The 18,879-nt window shown below is 33.2% G+C and overlaps 1 protein-coding gene across 1 annotated transcript; it reads right to left on the reverse strand.

Annotated features, from left to right (window-relative positions):
* Positions 1-8,464: 8,464 nt before the first annotated feature.
* On the reverse strand, positions 8,465-9,331 carry LOC131178363 (uncharacterized mitochondrial protein AtMg00860-like). The gene is made up of 2 exons (XM_058143325.1): positions 8,969-9,331; positions 8,465-8,812 (listed from the first exon to the last, which is right to left on the reverse strand). Exons 1-2 carry the CDS (start codon positions 9,329-9,331, stop codon positions 8,465-8,467), a joined length of 711 nt encoding a protein of 236 aa, XP_057999308.1.
* Between the last annotated feature and the right edge of the window lie 9,548 nt (positions 9,332-18,879).

Genomic DNA, 18,879 nt, shown 5'->3' on the forward strand with positions numbered 1-18,879 from the left:
TGACAGTGTTATGTAACATACATTAACTACCTCAACTTTTAGGTGGCTGATTTTCATTTTTAGTGCTGGTACTCTATGTGACTTGGCTTGGCATCATATGGTGTAAAAAAATAAGACAAGTGTTAGAATTTAATTTTTTATGTGGTAAATGGAACTTGGATTAGTTGTTTACAAATTACTTGAGATTCCATTCTAAAAATCGGAGACTCAATTATGTGAATTAGAAACACAATCATTGAGTGGTTGCCATTAGTAGAGGATGTCAAATGTTCAAATTTGTTGTATTTTGGAATTTGTACATGTGGTGTGTTTGGGCATTGATTTATGAAAGGGGGACAGGTGGGTGGGCTCATTGTCAGTCTTAATTTGAATCTTAACAATTATTACTAGGTAGTTGATAATGAGTTTGTGGTCTATGGATGTGTATGTAGTCATAATAATGCCACATAGGAAGGGGAAGATACTAATAGAAAGCTGAGAACCAAGTTTATCTTTGGCTAATCTTTGTTCTGAGTTAGTCTCTTCATAGTGATATAAGATTGACTGCAGGACCAATATAGAATGTTGCAATTACACGTACTGAGGAATGCAGTGTAGTTAAAATTGTTATAAGCACTGAGGTGCAGCACAAAAGGATCCACCGCTTTTGCCCCCTTCATGTGAGGTCCATTTTGTTGGGCACACACTTGTTGCACTTAAGCCTGTGCCTTGTTTGAAGTGAGAGTTTAGAATAGTGGTTGCTTTGTTGCAATTGGTTTCATCCATAAGGATATTGCAGTCTTCTTGTTTTTCATTTAGACTTCTACAGATTCCCAGTTGTTGTCTTTTGTTTTGGGACTCTGATATTTCGGATTTTCCACTTTCGCCTAATGAGATATGTAATCCTAATTCTGCAATAGTGATCCTCACAGACAGGATCTTTACACTATTTTATCATAGTCTTCAACAGATGAGCTTTTGGACTATCCTGTTTCTACTTGCCTGCTGTATCTTTTTTGTCTTATTATACATTAATTCTTTCTTTACAGAACTCAAATTCATTCCTGCATCATATACTTCTCAAAATGACTACAATTTGTCTTCTTTTTTTTTTCAATTTTTTCCAATATTCTATTATCATTTTTTTTATTATTCTTTTCTGCCTTCGAATTTGATTACGGGTTTTCCTCCCATCTTTATATATGTTTACTATTTTATCTATTGTCTTTCTTTACCTAAATTTAATTACTCATTATTTATCATTTATTAATATTTTTTTTGAAATATCATTTATTAATATTAGTTGTAGTAATTTTCTGTAATGTTTTAATGAATTAATTTTAAAATTTTGTGTCTTGCTTCAATCAAGTGAGCTTCTTTTTGGGTGCTCTGCACTTCAAGCGATAAGAATACACATTGCCTTAAGTTTGCTTTTCACTTTTGACTGCCTTGGAAATGCAAAGATGCTAGGTGAAGATTTCCTTGGGGTAAGAGATGATGGAAATTCAACAATGTTTGTCTAAGGCATCCCCATTGTTGTATTTTCACCCTTGTGTAAATGAAGCTTTGTTCTTGAAGAGACTACGAGGATAGAATTTGAACATGCGAACCTTGTTTAGTTAGCCTCAAATCCTGTGGCATGCATTGTAGTCCAGACATGATATTCCTTCAAATCCTGTGGGAATAAATTGATAGTTGTATTTCAAATTGAAGCCCAAGGATACCATAGAAGTCATGCGAAATAAATTAATGATGATCTTGAGTGTCCTGGAAAGTTTTCTTAATTGCTAGTTCTTCTGTGCATAATTCAGTTAACAGGAACCTCGTTGGGGTGGGTTTTATGTCGACTGAACAGAAGAAGAAGCTGCTTTGGGGGAACAAAAAGAGCACAGCTTCAGAAGAGGTATTTCTGATCATCTCTTTATATTTTAGCCTGTAGATCCATTCTGCCACCAACATGGGCTGATTCTTCTAGATAAATGATGTTGAATTCCTTTTTCCTGTTTTACAGTCTGGACACCGGTGGGACACTGCACTGTTTGGTGATCGTGAAAGACAAGAAAAGTTCAACAAACTCATGGTAAATCTTGTTTCCTTTGCCTCAGTTCTTTCTGCTTTATCAGTAGTTCTGTTGTCGAATTACGTGAGAATGAAAAATCAAAGAGAAGCCATTATTGCATGATTATGCATGAACTGTTCTCTCAGTTAGTTCGCATACTAACACAGTTTTAGAGTCTGAGGTTGCCTTGGTACCTATGGCCAATTGTAGGGTGTAAAGGCGATGTGAAGGTAGAGCAAACCGACAACGAAGATGGCAATGGTCGTCTCAGGCAGAGAAGCAGAAGGAAGTCCAGATGGATTTAGAGAAGCAGTACACTGCTGGTCTTCGACGAAGAGATGGCCGCACTGTTGGATTGGGTCTTTGAGTGTCTCTGTAAGATCATTTTGCACTCTCACAACAATACTTTCTGACATTTTGTTGTTCTCTTTTGCGAGAATCATGACTCTCATGGCTTTGTGCTCTTGTAATGTTGGAGAGAACATGCAATTTATTTCTGGACGTATCATAGTTCTGCAAAATGGTTTGTTTGTGGTCTCTGAAGTGGTTCAATGAGCATGTAAAATACTTCCAATGAGTGATGCTGATTCTTGCCTTGACCATGAGTAGACCTGGCAATGTCAAATGGGTTTGGGTTTTTGGGTCATAAATGAGACACGATTAATATAAGGATTTAATTGGATAAGAGTCGCTTAATTTGATAAGTTATGTTCATTTTTTTAATCTGGTTAACAGGTTAAATTTTGTTTTGATCTATTTAAAATTTTATTAGTATGCTCTGTTTTATTTATAATTGAAAATATAATTTTACTTTTAGTGTCTTATAATTTGTACTTACTAACATACATAAGTAGGCTTTGATCAAGTGTTTAGTTCTGTATTAGCAGGTCTAGGACATTGCTTCAAAGCCCAAGTAATCCTTCAAACGTTGTGAATGATTTTGAGACACAATTGCAAGAGTTATTATGATTAAGAGATAGAATGCAGTGATTATGGCAACCAGAGAAATCATTCAAAATGTTTCCTGGCAAGGAAGGTGATTTCCACATGCAACTTAAATGCCGCCTCTATACTTCCATTTAAATCAAAAAACACAAGCACCCGCCCAAAAAAAAAGAGATTGAAAAAAAATTGCTTTTGCATGCAATTCATCCAAGAGCTATGAAGGAAAGCAAGATCAAAATTTCAAGAGGAAGAGTGTAAACTTACTTTTAGAAACAAAATTTGGAAATCAAAATCCCTTCGTCTCATAAGACTACTACTACTACTACTGGCACCTTGAGAAAGCTTTAAAATCCTATTCCCCTGGAAGACTTATAACTAACTTCAGTTTTAGTCAAACTTTCAATTTCAAGCAATTTATTTACCACCATTTTCTTTTGCTCGGTCACTCTTATTCTTATCTACTATTTCTTTCTCTATTGCATGTTGATCTACCCACATATTTGCAATGACGCCCAAGTGTGTATTCATTTGTTCAATAAACATGTTGAAATTAGCAGGCATGTTATCATCATGAGAACCTTTCAGTTTCTTTTCTTTAGAATTTTTTTGGTGCTTTGGCCTTTTGAAGGTAAAATGAGATGTAGGTTGACTTGTTGAATGATTTCCAGTTGTATCTTCAAACAAGTCATCTTTATCAAGGTCAACTGTCATTTCTTTTTCCATGTTCTCTATGGCATAATCAAAAGTCTCAACACCTTTTCCAATTGCCTTGTTCTTTCCCACTAACTCTCCAATCATATCAAAAAAAGGAAATGCTACATTTCATAATCCTTTGGCTTCATTATGGCTCTATTAACATGAAAAAAAAAATAAAAAAGTATATATGATTAAATTTCACATATACCATAATCAACTCAACTCAACTAAACTTTTATCCAAAAAATTTGAGATCGGCTATATGGATTCGCTTTCTTCACTCCAAATATTTTGGGTTAAATCCTCAGAAATGTGTAATGCTTTTAGGTCATGTTGTACTAGTCTCCTCCAAGTCAATTTAGGTCTATCCCTTTTTTTTTTTCTATCCTCTAACCTAATGTGTTTTACTTGTCTAACTAGAGTCTTCGTATGTCTACGCTTCATATGACCAAACTACCTTAATCTCCCTTCTTTCAACTTATTCTCAATTGGCACCACTCCTACCTTGTCTCTAATACTCTCATTACGGACTTTATCTAGTCTAGTATGGCCACTCATCCATCTTAACATTCTCATTTCCGCAACTCTTATACCATATGTAGAAAAAAAAAAAAAAAACTTGAACAAGTTTTTTCATAATGTACTATTCTTACCTTGCACCATTCATCATAAACATTCTTCTCGCATTGTATCTTTGTTTCATCCCAACCAAATCTAGATTTGTTCAACATATTTGCTATTGCAATATATTTTGCTTTCAAGGTTTTTCACCTATAATCAATATGAGGACTAGCCTTCAAGCCACAATTAGGTAGTTTTGTATTAATCAGTTCTTCAACCCGAAATAGATAGCCATTCTTCCATCCATTTTTCTTCTTCCGTTATGGATTTGTAGCCACCTCCTGTAATGTTCCTAAGCAATTCTACACACAAAAAAAAAAGATTAAATTGAAAAAAAAAATCATTAAGTTGATCGAGGACTTGTGATGATCATTCAATGACTTAAGACATATATATGTTCCTTGAAACATCTCCACCTATCATCCATGCAGTTATCTGTCATAGGTGTAGGCCTCTTCAGCAACTCAGAATGCAATTTCAAGACAGCTTTAAGACAAAGATTGAATTGTCTACTCACAGTGTAACACCCTAACTCTATCTGCAGCTAGAATAGTGTGTACATGCCCCCAAGATACACCTAAGAGTATATCTCAAGGGATTAACACTCTCTCTGATAAATCTTGATTTCCTTATTTCTAATTTTTCTTCATATTAGGGAAAACAACAGAAGATTTAAAAATTTCAAATTTATTTAAGTCATAAGAAAATCAAACTTATAAGTTTTTCATCTATTTAGGATTTCTCAAATAATGAAATTTAATTTCAAATTTGAAGATAAAAAATTTGACAAAGTTTCCTTTAAAATTACAAGTAATTATAAGTGATCTGTCAACATTTATCATATTAATCCAAGACACATATGAAACCTATGTGGTTTCTTTCACAACCCATCTCACAATAACCATAATGTATACAACATCTCATCAACAAAGATAAATTCTCATACTTAGAAATTTACAATATATACATATGAAAGTGTTTACAAAATACAAGACTTGTTCCAACATCCATGTAGTTTGTACAATTTGAATAGTTACATATTAAAGGATTACATTACATAACCAAAAATGCCTAATACAATATAATCTCCTAATGTGTACAAAACAATAAGGTGTCTTCTCAAATCTTGAGCAAAACGTCCGCTTTTGCTTTCACTTCTGTGTTGGCTCTTTATCCTTACTTTTATTACTTACGGAAAGTTTAAACAACTCTCTACTAAGCAACTTGCTTAGTAGTGCTATAGCTTAATGATATTATGTCATACAACATGTATGCAAGCCAATCATGCATAATCTTATGAATCATGTTTCTAACAATTTTATTTCAAAAATATATGTGCAATTCTACGCGATTTAATAAGACATAACATAGCTTTTATTTATAAAAAATTTTTGCATGATCAAATTAAAAACATATAGAATCAAGGTGCATAGCATTTCATGAATAACCTTTATCACATACCCCTTTTCATTTATTTTCTTAGCCAAATTACAATGTCTAGACAATTTAAGTGACAAGTATCCTCATCATGGCATAAAGCCAAGTTATTGTGCATAATTTCAGCAATCAACTAATTAATTTCCTCACGTCACATATTTCTAGACTTGTAATGGGCATATACATTATCAATATTACATGTAATTTATTCAATCAAGACATGCTTACCAATTTCCCCTTTTATTTATAACTCATTCACAATCAATATCATTAAAAGCACACAATTACATTTTCCAGTCAATTCTGGTAAACAGGGCAGCAAGTTTAAAATTCTATCAAAAATCATAGAAATAGGGTGTTATTGCCATATTTTTCAAAATTTAACTTTCATGTGTCTATTTCAATCTCAAATTTGAATCATATCAAAATCAGGTCTACATCTCAAGTTATGAACAAAAATGTGCAACCTGCTCTAGACTTCATTAACATCCAGAGCAGTAACAGGAAACGTAAAAATATCACTATGTAGTCGGCAAAATCAGTTCTTGGCCATAACTACAGAGTTTCAAGGCATTCATTAAGTTTTCCAAAGGTTCAAGAATCACACTATTTCGAGTTTTGTAGTACAAGATATGAATTTTTAAAGTTGATTGTCTTGCTTCTAGAAACTATCAGGTCAGTTTTCTAGATTTAAACAATAAAAAGTTTTGCCTTCAAATACCAATTTAACAGAGGAATTAGGTTGGGCACGAAACTACAAAGTCTTAGAGCATTCATCAAAGTTTTCATAGACATAAAGATCACAGCAATCCAACTTTCTTAGCTCAAGTTATGAATTTTTAAAAGTGACTAATCCTGTAGCCTACTGGCAGATTCAAATCTCCACACACACACACACAAAAAAGCTATTATTTCCATCAATTTGCATAGCTTTCGTATCCCTAATGAACTCCTTATTCAAATATGATCAAAACATGAGTTATAGCATTAACCTTAGTTGTGAACCAGTTGAAATGGGAGAAGAAAATAAGGATGCTTTTATTAGTTTTTAACCATTGGTTCTTCATCCTTTACCCTTAAGTCCAAGAGGTGTTTTCTATTATTTATAATCTTTTTCCAAAACTTTGTAATTTATTCAAGTTAGTCCTCCAATCTTTTGTTTGCCCCTTAACTTATTAATTAATTCAATTTAGTCCTCTTAACCTTTTGTGGCTGAATTCCTAGGTATGTATAGAGGCAATTTCACACGAATAAATTTTGAAATTTATATGAATACCTTTTAAGGTAAATTGAAGATGTTACAACCCTCCCTCACTTAGGATATTTTGTCCTCGAAATAAAAACGTACCTCATTCTAGAAATAGATGAGGGTATTGTTTCTTTATGTTATCCTCGCGCTCCCAAGTGGCTTTTTACCCTGAATGGTGTCTCCATAACACCTTAACCAAGGGTATTTACTTGTTCTTCAACTATCTCACTTCATGTGCCAAAATCCTCACGGGTTCTTCATCATAGGTTAAATCCGGGTTCATCTCAATTTCTTCTACTGGTAAAATGTGTGAGGGATCCAATCTGTACCTCCTCAACATGTAGGCATGAAAAATATTATGGATTTTCTCCAACTCTAGAGTTAATGCTAGTCTATATGCTACTGGTCCCACCCTATCAATTAGCTCATAAGGTCTAATGAATCTAGGACTCAATTTGCCCTTGCGCCCAAATCTTACAATTTTCTTCCATGGAGAGACTTTCAAAAACACCTTATCTCCCACTTGGTACTTGATCTCTCGCCTCTTTAAGTCTGCATAGGACTTCTGTCTATCAGAGGCTGCCTTAAGTCTATCTCTAATCAATCTCACCTTATCCTTAGTCTCTTGAACAAGTTCAGGGCCCAACATTTTCCTTTCACCAACTTCACCCCAACATAGAGGCATCCTGCATTTTCTACCATACAAAGTTTCATAGGGAGGCATGCCAATGCTAGTCTGATAGCTGTTGCTATAGGCAAACTCCACTAATGGTAGATATTTATCCCATCTACCTTCAAATTCCATCACACAAGCCCATAACATGTCTTACACAACTTGAATAACCCTCTCTGATTGTGGATGAAAAAGTTGTACTAAAGTTCAATCTAGTCCTGAGGGCCTTGTGTAGGCTATCCCAGAATCTAAAAGTGAACCTTGGATCTCTATCAAATACAACGAACATAGGTACTCCATGTAATCTCACAATCTCTACAATATATAATTTTGCCAACCTTTCTAAAGAATAGTCGATCCTAACTAGTAGGAAATGTGTAGACTTCGTTAAATGATCTACTATGACCCATATAACATCATGATTCCTTTGAGTACGAGGTAAACCAGTGACAAAATCCAAAGTAATCTACTTCCATTTCCATTCAAGAACTAACAGAGGTTGGAGTAACCCAGCTGGTACCTAATGCTCGGCATCGATCTGCTGGCACACCAAACACTTAGAAATAAATTTTGCAATGTCCCTTTTCAACCCTTTCCACCAGTAGTTTTCCTTTAGATTTCGGTACATTTTAGTACTACCAAGATGCATAGAGAAAGTAGAGTTGTGGGCTTCTTTTAAAATTTTATCTTTCAATTCTAAAACATCAGGAACACATATTCTACCTTGATACTTAATTACTCCATCCTCCCTCAAAAAGTAGTCAGATTCTTCCCCATTCTACAAATTAAGCAAAATCTTCATTAACTAGTCATCTTTCTTCTGTGCCTCTACCACCTCATCAATTAAAAGTGGCTTCAAAGTCAACTGAGCTAGAATAGAGTCGTTGTTTTGTAACTCCAATCGTGCCTTAAGTGCTTTCAACTTAAGTAGCAAGGGTAATGAAAATGTCAACATCCCTGCCATGGACTTCTGACTCAAAGCATCTATAACCACATTAACCTTACCCAGTTGGTAATCTATGGTGCAGTCATAATCTTTAATAAGCTCTAACCATCTCCTCTGCCTCAAGTTAAGTTCTTTCTGTGTGCCCAGATACTTCAAGCTCTTATGATTTGTAAACATGTGACATTTCTCACCATAAAGGTAGTGCCTCTAAATTTTAAGTGCGAACACTATTGCTGCAAGCTCTAAGTCATGAGTGAGATAATTAAGCTCATGTGGCTTGAGTTGCCTAGAAGCATATACTATTACCCTGTCATCCTACATGAGTGTCTACCTAAGCCCATTGTGAAAAGCTTTATTGTATACTATATAATCCACTCCTTTCGTGGGCAATGCAAGAAAAGGAGCTTCAGTCAACAAAGCTTTTAACCTTTCAAAAATCTCATGACATTTATCATTCCACACAAATTTTGCATTCTTCCTAAGCAATTTAGTGAGGGGTGAAGTAATGATTGAAAACCCCTTCGCAAATCGCCTATAATATCCCGCTACTCCTAGAAAGCTTATGACCTCTGTTATATTCTTAGGTGGCTTCCACTCCAATATTGCTTTTATTTTGTTAGGATCCACTCTTATTTCTTCAACTAATACAATATGCCCAAGAAATGCCACTTGCTTAAGCCAAAATTCACATTTGGAGAATTTGGTATAAAGCTTTTTCTCCCTCATGGTTTGCAAAACAGTTCTCAAGTGTCAGTCATGCTTCTGCTCAGACTTAGAATATATAAGAATGTCATCAATAAACACCACCACAAATGAATCTAAGTAGGGTTGGAAAACCTTATTCATCAAGTCCATAAATGCAGCATGACAAGGAATTCATAGTGACCATATCGGGTCCTAAAAGCAGTTTTTGCTACATCTTGATCCTTCACTCTCAACTTATAATACCCCGACCTTAGATCAATTTTGGAGAAAACACTAGCACCCTTGAGTTGATTAAATAGATCATCAATTCTAGGCAATAGATACCTATTCTTGACTGTGACTTTATTCAATTGCTAGTAGTCAATGCATAATCTGAGACTTTCATCTTTCTTTTTAACAAAAAGAACAGGTGCTCCCCAAGGGTAAGAGCTAGGCCTAATAAAGCCTTTATCAAGTAGCTCTTATGATTGCACATTCAACTCCTTCAGTTTTGCTGGTGCCATTCTTTATGGTGTCATAGAAATGGGATTTGTCCCAGGTAGAACTTCTATCCCAAATTCTACTTCCCATTCTGGCAGTAGCCCAGCCAAGTCTTCTAGGAAGACATGCTCAAAATCACACATAGTGGGAATATCCTTGATGCTAGGATTCTCTACCCATGTGTCAACTATATGAGCCAAGTAAGCATACATCCACTCCTCATCATCCGTCTAGCTTTAGCTGTGGAGATTACATTAGATGGTATACTATGCCTCTGACCTTGAACCACAACATGAACACATTTTGGGGTTTTGAAGGTCACTTGCTTTAATCTACAATTTACTACCGCATGATGCCTATGCAGCTAGTCCATTCTAATGATCACATCAAAATCTTGGAATGCCATTTCGATCAAATCAGTGGGAAACTCTACCCCTTGGATAACTAGAGGACAGTCTCGAAATATTTTATTAATCACAACCTCTTACCCCATAGGGGTAGAAACAAGCACATCATAACTCATGCGAACTAGCTCCACATTAGCATGACAAGACAATGCAGTACTAACATATGAAAGTGTGGATCCAAGATCAAATAGCACAAATACATCTGAGTTAAAGAGAGAAAATATACTGACAACCACATCTGGTGCATTAACCTCATCCCTCTAATGGATAGCATAAACCTTCGCCGGTGTACCGGAACCTCCAGGCTGATCAATGGTGACTGATGGAGATGCCTGTGAACTGCCCCTTCTACCCCTCCTCGGTCCATTAGCGATAGGAGTCTGTGGTCTCCTTGCGAACCTTTTTGCCTGAACTAGGGAAACAGTAGGTATGAAATTTGGGCACTCTCTAGCAAAATGACCCATCTGACCACATAAGTAACATCCCCCAGTAACACTCCTATAAACCCCTTTATGAAGTTTTCCACAGATATTGCATGTGAAAATACAGAAGGATCTACTCTAGTTAGCAACAGGAGAACTAGCATGAGAGTAGGTAGGCTGGCTAAACTGTTTATGTGGTGATGGTTAAGGTCTAAAACTCCTTGACCTCTAATGATAGGAGGTAGCTTGAAACTTCCCTTTCTTACTGGATGAACCACCATGCTCAAAAGTGGTCCACTTTTACGCCCCTTGCCTTGATTCCTTCTGATCATCCGTCCTGCGATTAATCTCCTCCAATTCCTTTGCATGTTTTACCATTTCAGCAAAGGTAGCATTCCTTCCTACAGTTACCCATTTCTGTAACTCCTTGTCCAGCCCATCTCTAAACCTCTTCATGCGCTTCTCTTCTGCATCAATTAGACTCCCTCCATACTTGTTCAATCTGAGGAAGTTCTGCTCATACTCAATCACTATGCTTCCCCTCTGCTTCAGATCAATGAACTCCTTTAGCTTAGCATCCATAATAATTGAAGACACATACTTTGCATTGAATTCATTGAGAAAATCATTCCATGTGAGAATTAGCGGTCTTACACTGCTATTGGAAACTGTCTTCCATCAGTCGTATGCATCCCCTTGAAGCAAATATACAGCAAAATCAAACTTTTGCCTGTCATCACAGTGCATGACGTCAAACACTCTCTCTAATCTCTTGAGCCACAGCTTAGCCTCCTGAAGATCTGTTATGCCTTAAAATTCTATTACCTCATCCTGCCTAAACCCCTTATAATCTATCCTATTGTGATTTTGAATCTGAGTAGTAACCCTCCTCAGAAGCTCTGCAACTGGATCAACCGGAACTTCTTGTTGGCCCTCGTTGCCAACTTCAGGATACTGAGGTGCCATACTCCCCACCTCATCATTTATCTCATTTTGATTAGTAGTAGCCATTATGTTTGCTCAAGTACCTTTTTCAAGAGAAGATCACATTCATTAGGTTCATTTAATCATGGATAAGTAAACATGGATGCAAACAAGTCTTTCAATTTCAATATCAAATATTCAAATAGTTTTACAAGTATACAATTCAATATTAGTAATTACAACCAAATCTATTCTCAAGACATCTCCACATGTTTTGCTCTAGGACTCTTTAACCTAAGCACTGGTACCACTTTAGCATGTAACACCCTAACTCTATCTGCAGCTAGAGTAGCATGTACATGCCCCTGAGATACACCCAAGAGTATATCTCAAGGGATTAATACTCTCTCTGACAAATCTTGATTTTCTTATTTCCAATTTTTCTTCATATTAGGGAAAGCGATGGAAGATTTAAAATTTTTAAATTTACTTAAGTCACAAGAAAACCAAACTTATAAGTTTTCTATCTATTTAGGATTTCTCAAATAATAAAATTTAATTTCAAATTTGAAGACAAAAAATTTGACAGAGTTTCCTTTAAAATTACAGGTAATTATAAGTAACCTATCAACATTTATCATATTAATCCAAGACACATATGAAACCTATGTGGTTTCTTTCACAACCCATCTCACAATAACCATAATGTATACATCTCATTAATTAAGATAAATTCTCATACTTGGAAATTTACAATATATACATATGAAAGTGTTTACAAAATACAAGACTTGTTCCAACATTTTACACATTAAAGGATTACATTACATAACCAAAAATGCCTAATACAATGTAATCTCCTAATGTGTACAAAATAATAAGGTGTCTTCTCAAATCTTGAGCAAAATGTCCCCTTTCATCTTCACTCTCGTGTCGGCTCTTTATCCTTACTTTTATTATCTACGAAAAGTTCAAACAACTTTCCGCTAAGTAACTTGCTTAGTGGTGCTATAATTTAATGATATTATGTCATACAACATGTATGCAAGCTAATCATGCATAATCTCATGAATCATGTTTCTAACAATTTTATTTCAATAATATATGTGCAATCCTACACAATTTAATAAGACATGACATAGCTTTTATTTATAAAAAATGCTTGCATGGTCAAATTAATAACATATAGAATCAAGGTGCATAGCATTTCATGAATAACCTTTATCACATATCCCTTTTCATTTATTTTCTTAGCTCAATTACAATGTCTAGACAATTTAAGTGACAAGTATCCTCATCATGGCATAAGCCAAGTATCCTCATCATGGGATAAAGCCAAGTATCCTTATCATGGCATAAAGCCAAGTTATTGTGCACAATTTCAGCAATTGACTAGTTAATTTCCTCATGCCACCTATTTCTAGACTTGTAATGGGCATACACATTATCAATATTATATGTAATTTATTTAATCAAGATATGCTTACCAATTTTCCCTTTATTCATAACTCATTCACAATCAATATCATTAAAAATACACAATTACATTTTCTAGTCAATTCTGATAAACAGGGCAGCAAGTTTAAAATTTTACCAAAAATATAAAAATAGGGTTTTATTGTCATTTTTTCCAGAATTCAACTTTCATATATGTCTATTTGAATCTCGAATTTGAATCATATCAAAATCAGGTCTATATCTCAAGTTATGAACAAAAATGTACAATTTGCTCTAGACATCAATCACATCTAAAGCAGTAATAGGAAATGTAAAAATATCACTATGTGGCCGACAAAATCAATTCTTGGCTATAACTACAGAGTTTCAGGGCATTCATTAAGCTTTCTAAAGGTTTAAGAATTACACTATTTGGAGTTCTGTAGTACAAAATATGAATTTTTAAAATTGATTGTCCTGCGTCTGGAAACTGTTAGGTCAATATTCCAAATTTAAGCAATAAAAAATTTTACCTTCAAGCACCAACTTAACAGGGGAATTAGTCGGGCACGAAACTACAAAGTTTTAGGATATTCATCAAAGTTTTTAGTTGTGAACTAGATGCTGCCAGCGGAACAACACCCCCCCCCCCCCCCCTCTTCCTTTTTCCTTCAAATCACCACCAAACCCTTTAAGGACTTATGGTTCTTTAAGCTTGATTCAGCTAGTCTCTTGCTCCCTTTGCTTAAGCCTCCAAAAATGGGTTAATCTAGGGTTTTTGCTTAGGATTCCCTCTTCAAATTTGAGAGAATTTGAGCTATTGAAAGAAAACAAAAGAAAAGAGGGAGAAGGATGAGAATGGCCAACCGAAATGGGAGAAGAAGATAAGGATATTTTTATTAGCTTTTAACTATTGGTTCTTCATTCTTTACCCATTGGTCCATGAGGTGTTTTCTATTATTTCTAATCTTTCCCTAAAACTTTAAAATTTATTCAAGTTAGTCCTCCAATCTTTTGTTTGCTCCTTAACTTATTAACTAATTCAATTTGGTCCTCTAACCTTTAGTGGCCGGATTCCTAGGTATGCATGGAGGCAATTTCACACACAAATAAATTTTGAAATTTATGTGAATACCTTTTAGGGTGAATTGATGTTGTTGCACACAGTTTCCCCACTCCTAATAAAATAATTAGCATTTGTTCTATTCTTTTTATGGTGAGCTAATGTGTATAAAAACATTGTAACTATCTCCTCCAGCTCCATATTTCGAGTTCGTTTCAATCCTCCAATATCTCTTAGCATCTCACAAAGAACATAAAAAGTATGCCTTTTCATATGGATTTCATTCTTTCATGCAACATCACTCTCTCTAATTATGACATTTAAATTAGCTAATCTATTCATTTTTTTAATCATTTTTCTATTTTCTAGTCTAGGTCTATGCATACACATAAAATACCACTCCATATAAGTAACTATAACAATGTAAATCATGATAATCATGAAATAGAGTTGTTGCACTTGTCTCTTCCTTTGTAGTGACATACCAAAACAAGCCATTTCTGTGCATATTGAAATAAGCAATCAACTTTAAGTAAAATTAAAAAGTCATCAAAAAACAAATAAATCTAACAATTAAGCAAGCAATATGGATTTATATAATAATTAATAATTCCATTTATATAACCCATGACATTTAAACTTAAGCTAATGGGCCATTTCCTATTACTTTAGTCACTGCAATATATAAGTTAGTGCATTTATGTAAAATTAACTTTAAAGAATATGTAATATACATTAATTTAATATGAATATATATATATATATATATATATATATATATATATATATATATATATATATATATATAGACACACACACACACGCACAAAAGTATATATGGTTAAATTTCACAAATATCACATTTAGAGGGAAAAAAAAAAAACTTAAGTAGGAATGTGCCCAAGTCCAACATATTATTTTGCTTCATGGCAAATACCACTATCTTGACAAATTCCACTAATTCAATTCCAATCATGAACGTGATAGGTGTAAAGTTCAATTTGTTTGGACTAAAGCAAGGAAGTCCTTATCATAAGTGAAGCATAAATATCATCCCAAAATCCATATTCGGTTATATTCATTGCACCATAGTAAAGAAAATTAATAGCAACATTTATTATATTAGTCCTATGACTAAGTTCAAGAGAATACAAATTTTCTAGAATACATTATATGGTTGCAACAGGTAATGTGACAAAGAACTAAAACTTAGATGACTTATATATTTAGCCTTGATGACATGACTTGCTTAGCCACTTGGAAGTGAAAAACATTAAAATCAAAATTTCATATTCCTTATCTCCTTATTTTAAGGAGCAACTAAGCAAAGTCAATTATGAAATAAACAATAGTTTTAAAGCGCTTTTGTTATTTGTTATAAAGTCTATTTCATGCTGTGAAATGAACCTAACATATTTTACATCATAAATTGAAGCAGCATATGCATTACCACGTGGTTGCATCTGCAAAATCGGTGCAGCTGACTCCTCAAGACCTATATATATATATATAACATCAAGGAACTAGTCCATCTCCAGTAAAGTTAACATCTAGATTTCAGCAAAGCATATTGTTAAAAAATAGTCCAATGGAAATATTACTCAAAATTAGCCTTGAAAATAAATAGCTTTAATAAAAGTGTGAATTTATAATAATGGCAAATCATGGACAACAATTGCATGCAATGAACTTAACCATTTTCTCAGTAGTTCAATGTCTCAAGCCAAACACTCAAATGTAAGAAAAAAACAACTCTTCTATAGACGAAAAGGAAAGTTGTTCATATGGAGCACAACATTAAACAGTTGCAAAAATGAGATAAAACTCCTGTTTCTAAAATGGTTACACATAAGGGCATGCAAAAGCCACATTTAGCTCCAACTGTTGACAGAAAAGGACGAATATTAATTAATTAATGAATTATTAATTACATGAAAGAATATGTAATATGCATTAACTTAATACACACACACACACACACACACACAAGTATATATGGTTAAATTTCACAAATATCACATTTAGAGGAAAAAAAAAAAAACTTAAGCAGGAATATGCCTAAGTCCAACATATTATTTTGTTTCATAATAAACTCCACTACCTTGACAAATTCCACTAATTCAATTCAAATCATGAACATGATACGTGCAAAGTTTAATTTGTTTGGATTGAAGCAAGGAAGTCCTTATCATGAGTGAAGCATAAATATCATCCCAAAATCCATATTTTGTTTCCATGATTAGTATGAGATACTAATGAGATGGAATAGTGAGTCTCATGCTATATAACAAACATGGTGGGCACTCATAAGATAAGTAGGCTGAACTAGTGACACAAGATAGCTTGTACATGGAGTTTACTCTTGTCAATACAAAGTCATCTAGATCATAATAGTACATATAATCCCTTGACCCGAGATAACACAATTATCTTGTATATAGGTGGTTTGAGTTTGATACTGCTTTCATACTTATATTATGTATGGATATATAGACATGTGTTAGCTCCAACTAGTTGTATATGAAGATAGATGTTAGTCAAGATAGAATCCATTATCCTAAGTAAATAGGGATAAAATCTTATATCCATTTAATTGTTCTTGATGAATTCAAGTTCCTGGCCAGGACAAATAGAGTTAATCAGAAAAGAGTTTCTGACAAGAAAGTCTTATTAATCAAGAATTAGAATTAAAAGAGGACATATGATTCCAAGCAAAAGAGTTTGACATGAAATCATGACTCTAGTTGGGATTGAAATTTTGTAACAAAGAGATTTTAGTGCATGGTATGTATGATCAAGGTTCATAAATTGAGGAATCAAATCATAACTAATTGGGTAGTCATAGCACATTATGCTACATGTCAACTATAACTTATGAGAACTTAAATAAAAAGGGAATTTCATTTTAAGTTTGAAATGGTTTCAATAATATTAAAGAGTTAATATTATTCTCATTACCAATTAGTAATGAACCTAGTAAGTCACATACATAAGAACAACTTAATCAAAGTAAGACTAATTTGATTAATTAATTAAATAGTTAATTAATTAATTGAATTAATAAATTTAGTTTGCAATTAGATTGCAAAGTCCCTAGTATGACTTGAAACTAAATTTACCTATGAAAGTGTTCAAGTTAATATTTAAAGTGTTTAAATATAAACTTGAATTATCAAGCATATGGAAGAAATGCACTTAGTCAAAATTTGAAGAGTTTGACATTTTAAACTTTGACAATTTTGACCATTTGACTTGGTAAAAAATGGGAGAAAAAATCATAATTAATTAACGGTTAATTAGTTAGTTAATTAGTATTTAGAATACTAATTAATCAAAGATTAATTTTCTTAATTAAGATTAAGTTATTACAAGTGTACCAATGAGATAGAGAAAACACATTTAAGGGTTGAATGATTGTTTGACACTTGTCCATTTAATTTTAATTAAGAAAATCATGTTAATAAAAGAAAAGGAAAAAGCAGACAAAATCTTATCTTTTTCCTCCACACACTTTGGCCGAATTCTCCTTCCTCCTTAGGTAAGAAATTCTTTTCTTCCTACCTTGCTTGATTCAAGGGATTAAGTGTTAATTCAATTCACTTGAATTAAGTTTGAGAAATAGTTTCTCATCTCTTCCATAAGAATAACCCTAAAAGAAAATAAGCCTTCTCCATCTTCCATCTTGGCTGAATCATTGGAAGATCAAGAAAAGGGTTTTTACTTCATCAAGGGAGCTTTGATCAAGAGCTTGTGTGGACAAGCTAGAGAGCCAACATTTGGTGGCTTCACTCCCCAGATTAGGTGATTAGAATTTGATTCTGCGCCTTGTTGGGTGAGTTTTTCTCTAAAACCCTAACTTTAGTAATTTGGGCATTTTGTTTCCAAATAGCTAATTAGGCTTGTTAGTAATTGAATATGACCAAACCTATGTGGTTTTGCAATAGTACAAAGAGTTTATATATTGTATGAAACCTAGGGTAATAAAATTTTAAAATTGCCAACTTTGCACCTTACGGCTTCTTTTGGTGCATTTTTCTTTCACTATATATACAAATTCAACTATATAAATCATAATAATTATAAATAATAATGATCATAAATTTATTTTTTTATATGCCATAAATTTTATATTTTTTATATAGTTATATATTATACTTATACATTTAATTTTATAATTATATGATTCATAATTTTTGTTTTATGATTATTCATAATATTATATATAATTCATCTAATCACTTTAATTTATTTTATTACTTATTATGACATATGTAATTTATGTTCTTTAAGAAATTAGTTGTAGTATTTAACTCTTTATAGTTTATACACGCTTAATACCCTATACAATTTATTCATAAATAACTGAATTAATCATAATGAATTACATTTTCACACCTATGTAATAAGGTTTAAATTATTAAACTTATTCATTTAGTTTTAAAAATAAAATGTAACGTTCCAAAAATTTAAATTTTAATGTATTTTATTGTGAATTTTTAATATGAATTTATGAGAATTTATTTTTGATATCTAATATTTCTATTGATTTAATTATTTTTTTTAAATTAAGTTCTATCACCACCTATTTTTGCATTTTAATATTTTAAATGAGTAAATAAATTGTTTTGCACGGCATTTAAATACTCTCTAGTGGGGAGAATAGAGAGGAAAAACAATGGGGCAAAAGCAAAAGAGAATATGGGAAAATGGACCTAGTTGTAAAGGTTTTGGACCTCTTGGAATAGAAGTTTTAGGTAAGGGACTAAGTTATAATTTTTCAATAACTAAATGTGAAATTATAGATTTAGCCGTCCAATTTCTTTCCTTCCCCTCGAT

This window comes from Hevea brasiliensis, chromosome 3 (assembly GCF_030052815.1).
Source record: "Hevea brasiliensis isolate MT/VB/25A 57/8 chromosome 3, ASM3005281v1, whole genome shotgun sequence".
Taxonomy (NCBI): domain Eukaryota; kingdom Viridiplantae; phylum Streptophyta; class Magnoliopsida; order Malpighiales; family Euphorbiaceae; genus Hevea; species Hevea brasiliensis.

What these genes read in the sequence shown, in the direction of transcription:
- LOC131178363 (XM_058143325.1), bottom strand. Translation starts at nt 9,331, where the DNA reads ATGAGGGAGAAAAAGCTTTATACCAAATTCTCCAAATGTGAATTTTGG. An exon ending in CGAAAGGAGTGGATTATATA is followed by an intron (nt 8,813 to 8,968) that starts GTATACAATAAA and finishes CTTAAAATTTAG; the next exon opens with AGGCACTACCTTTATGGTGA.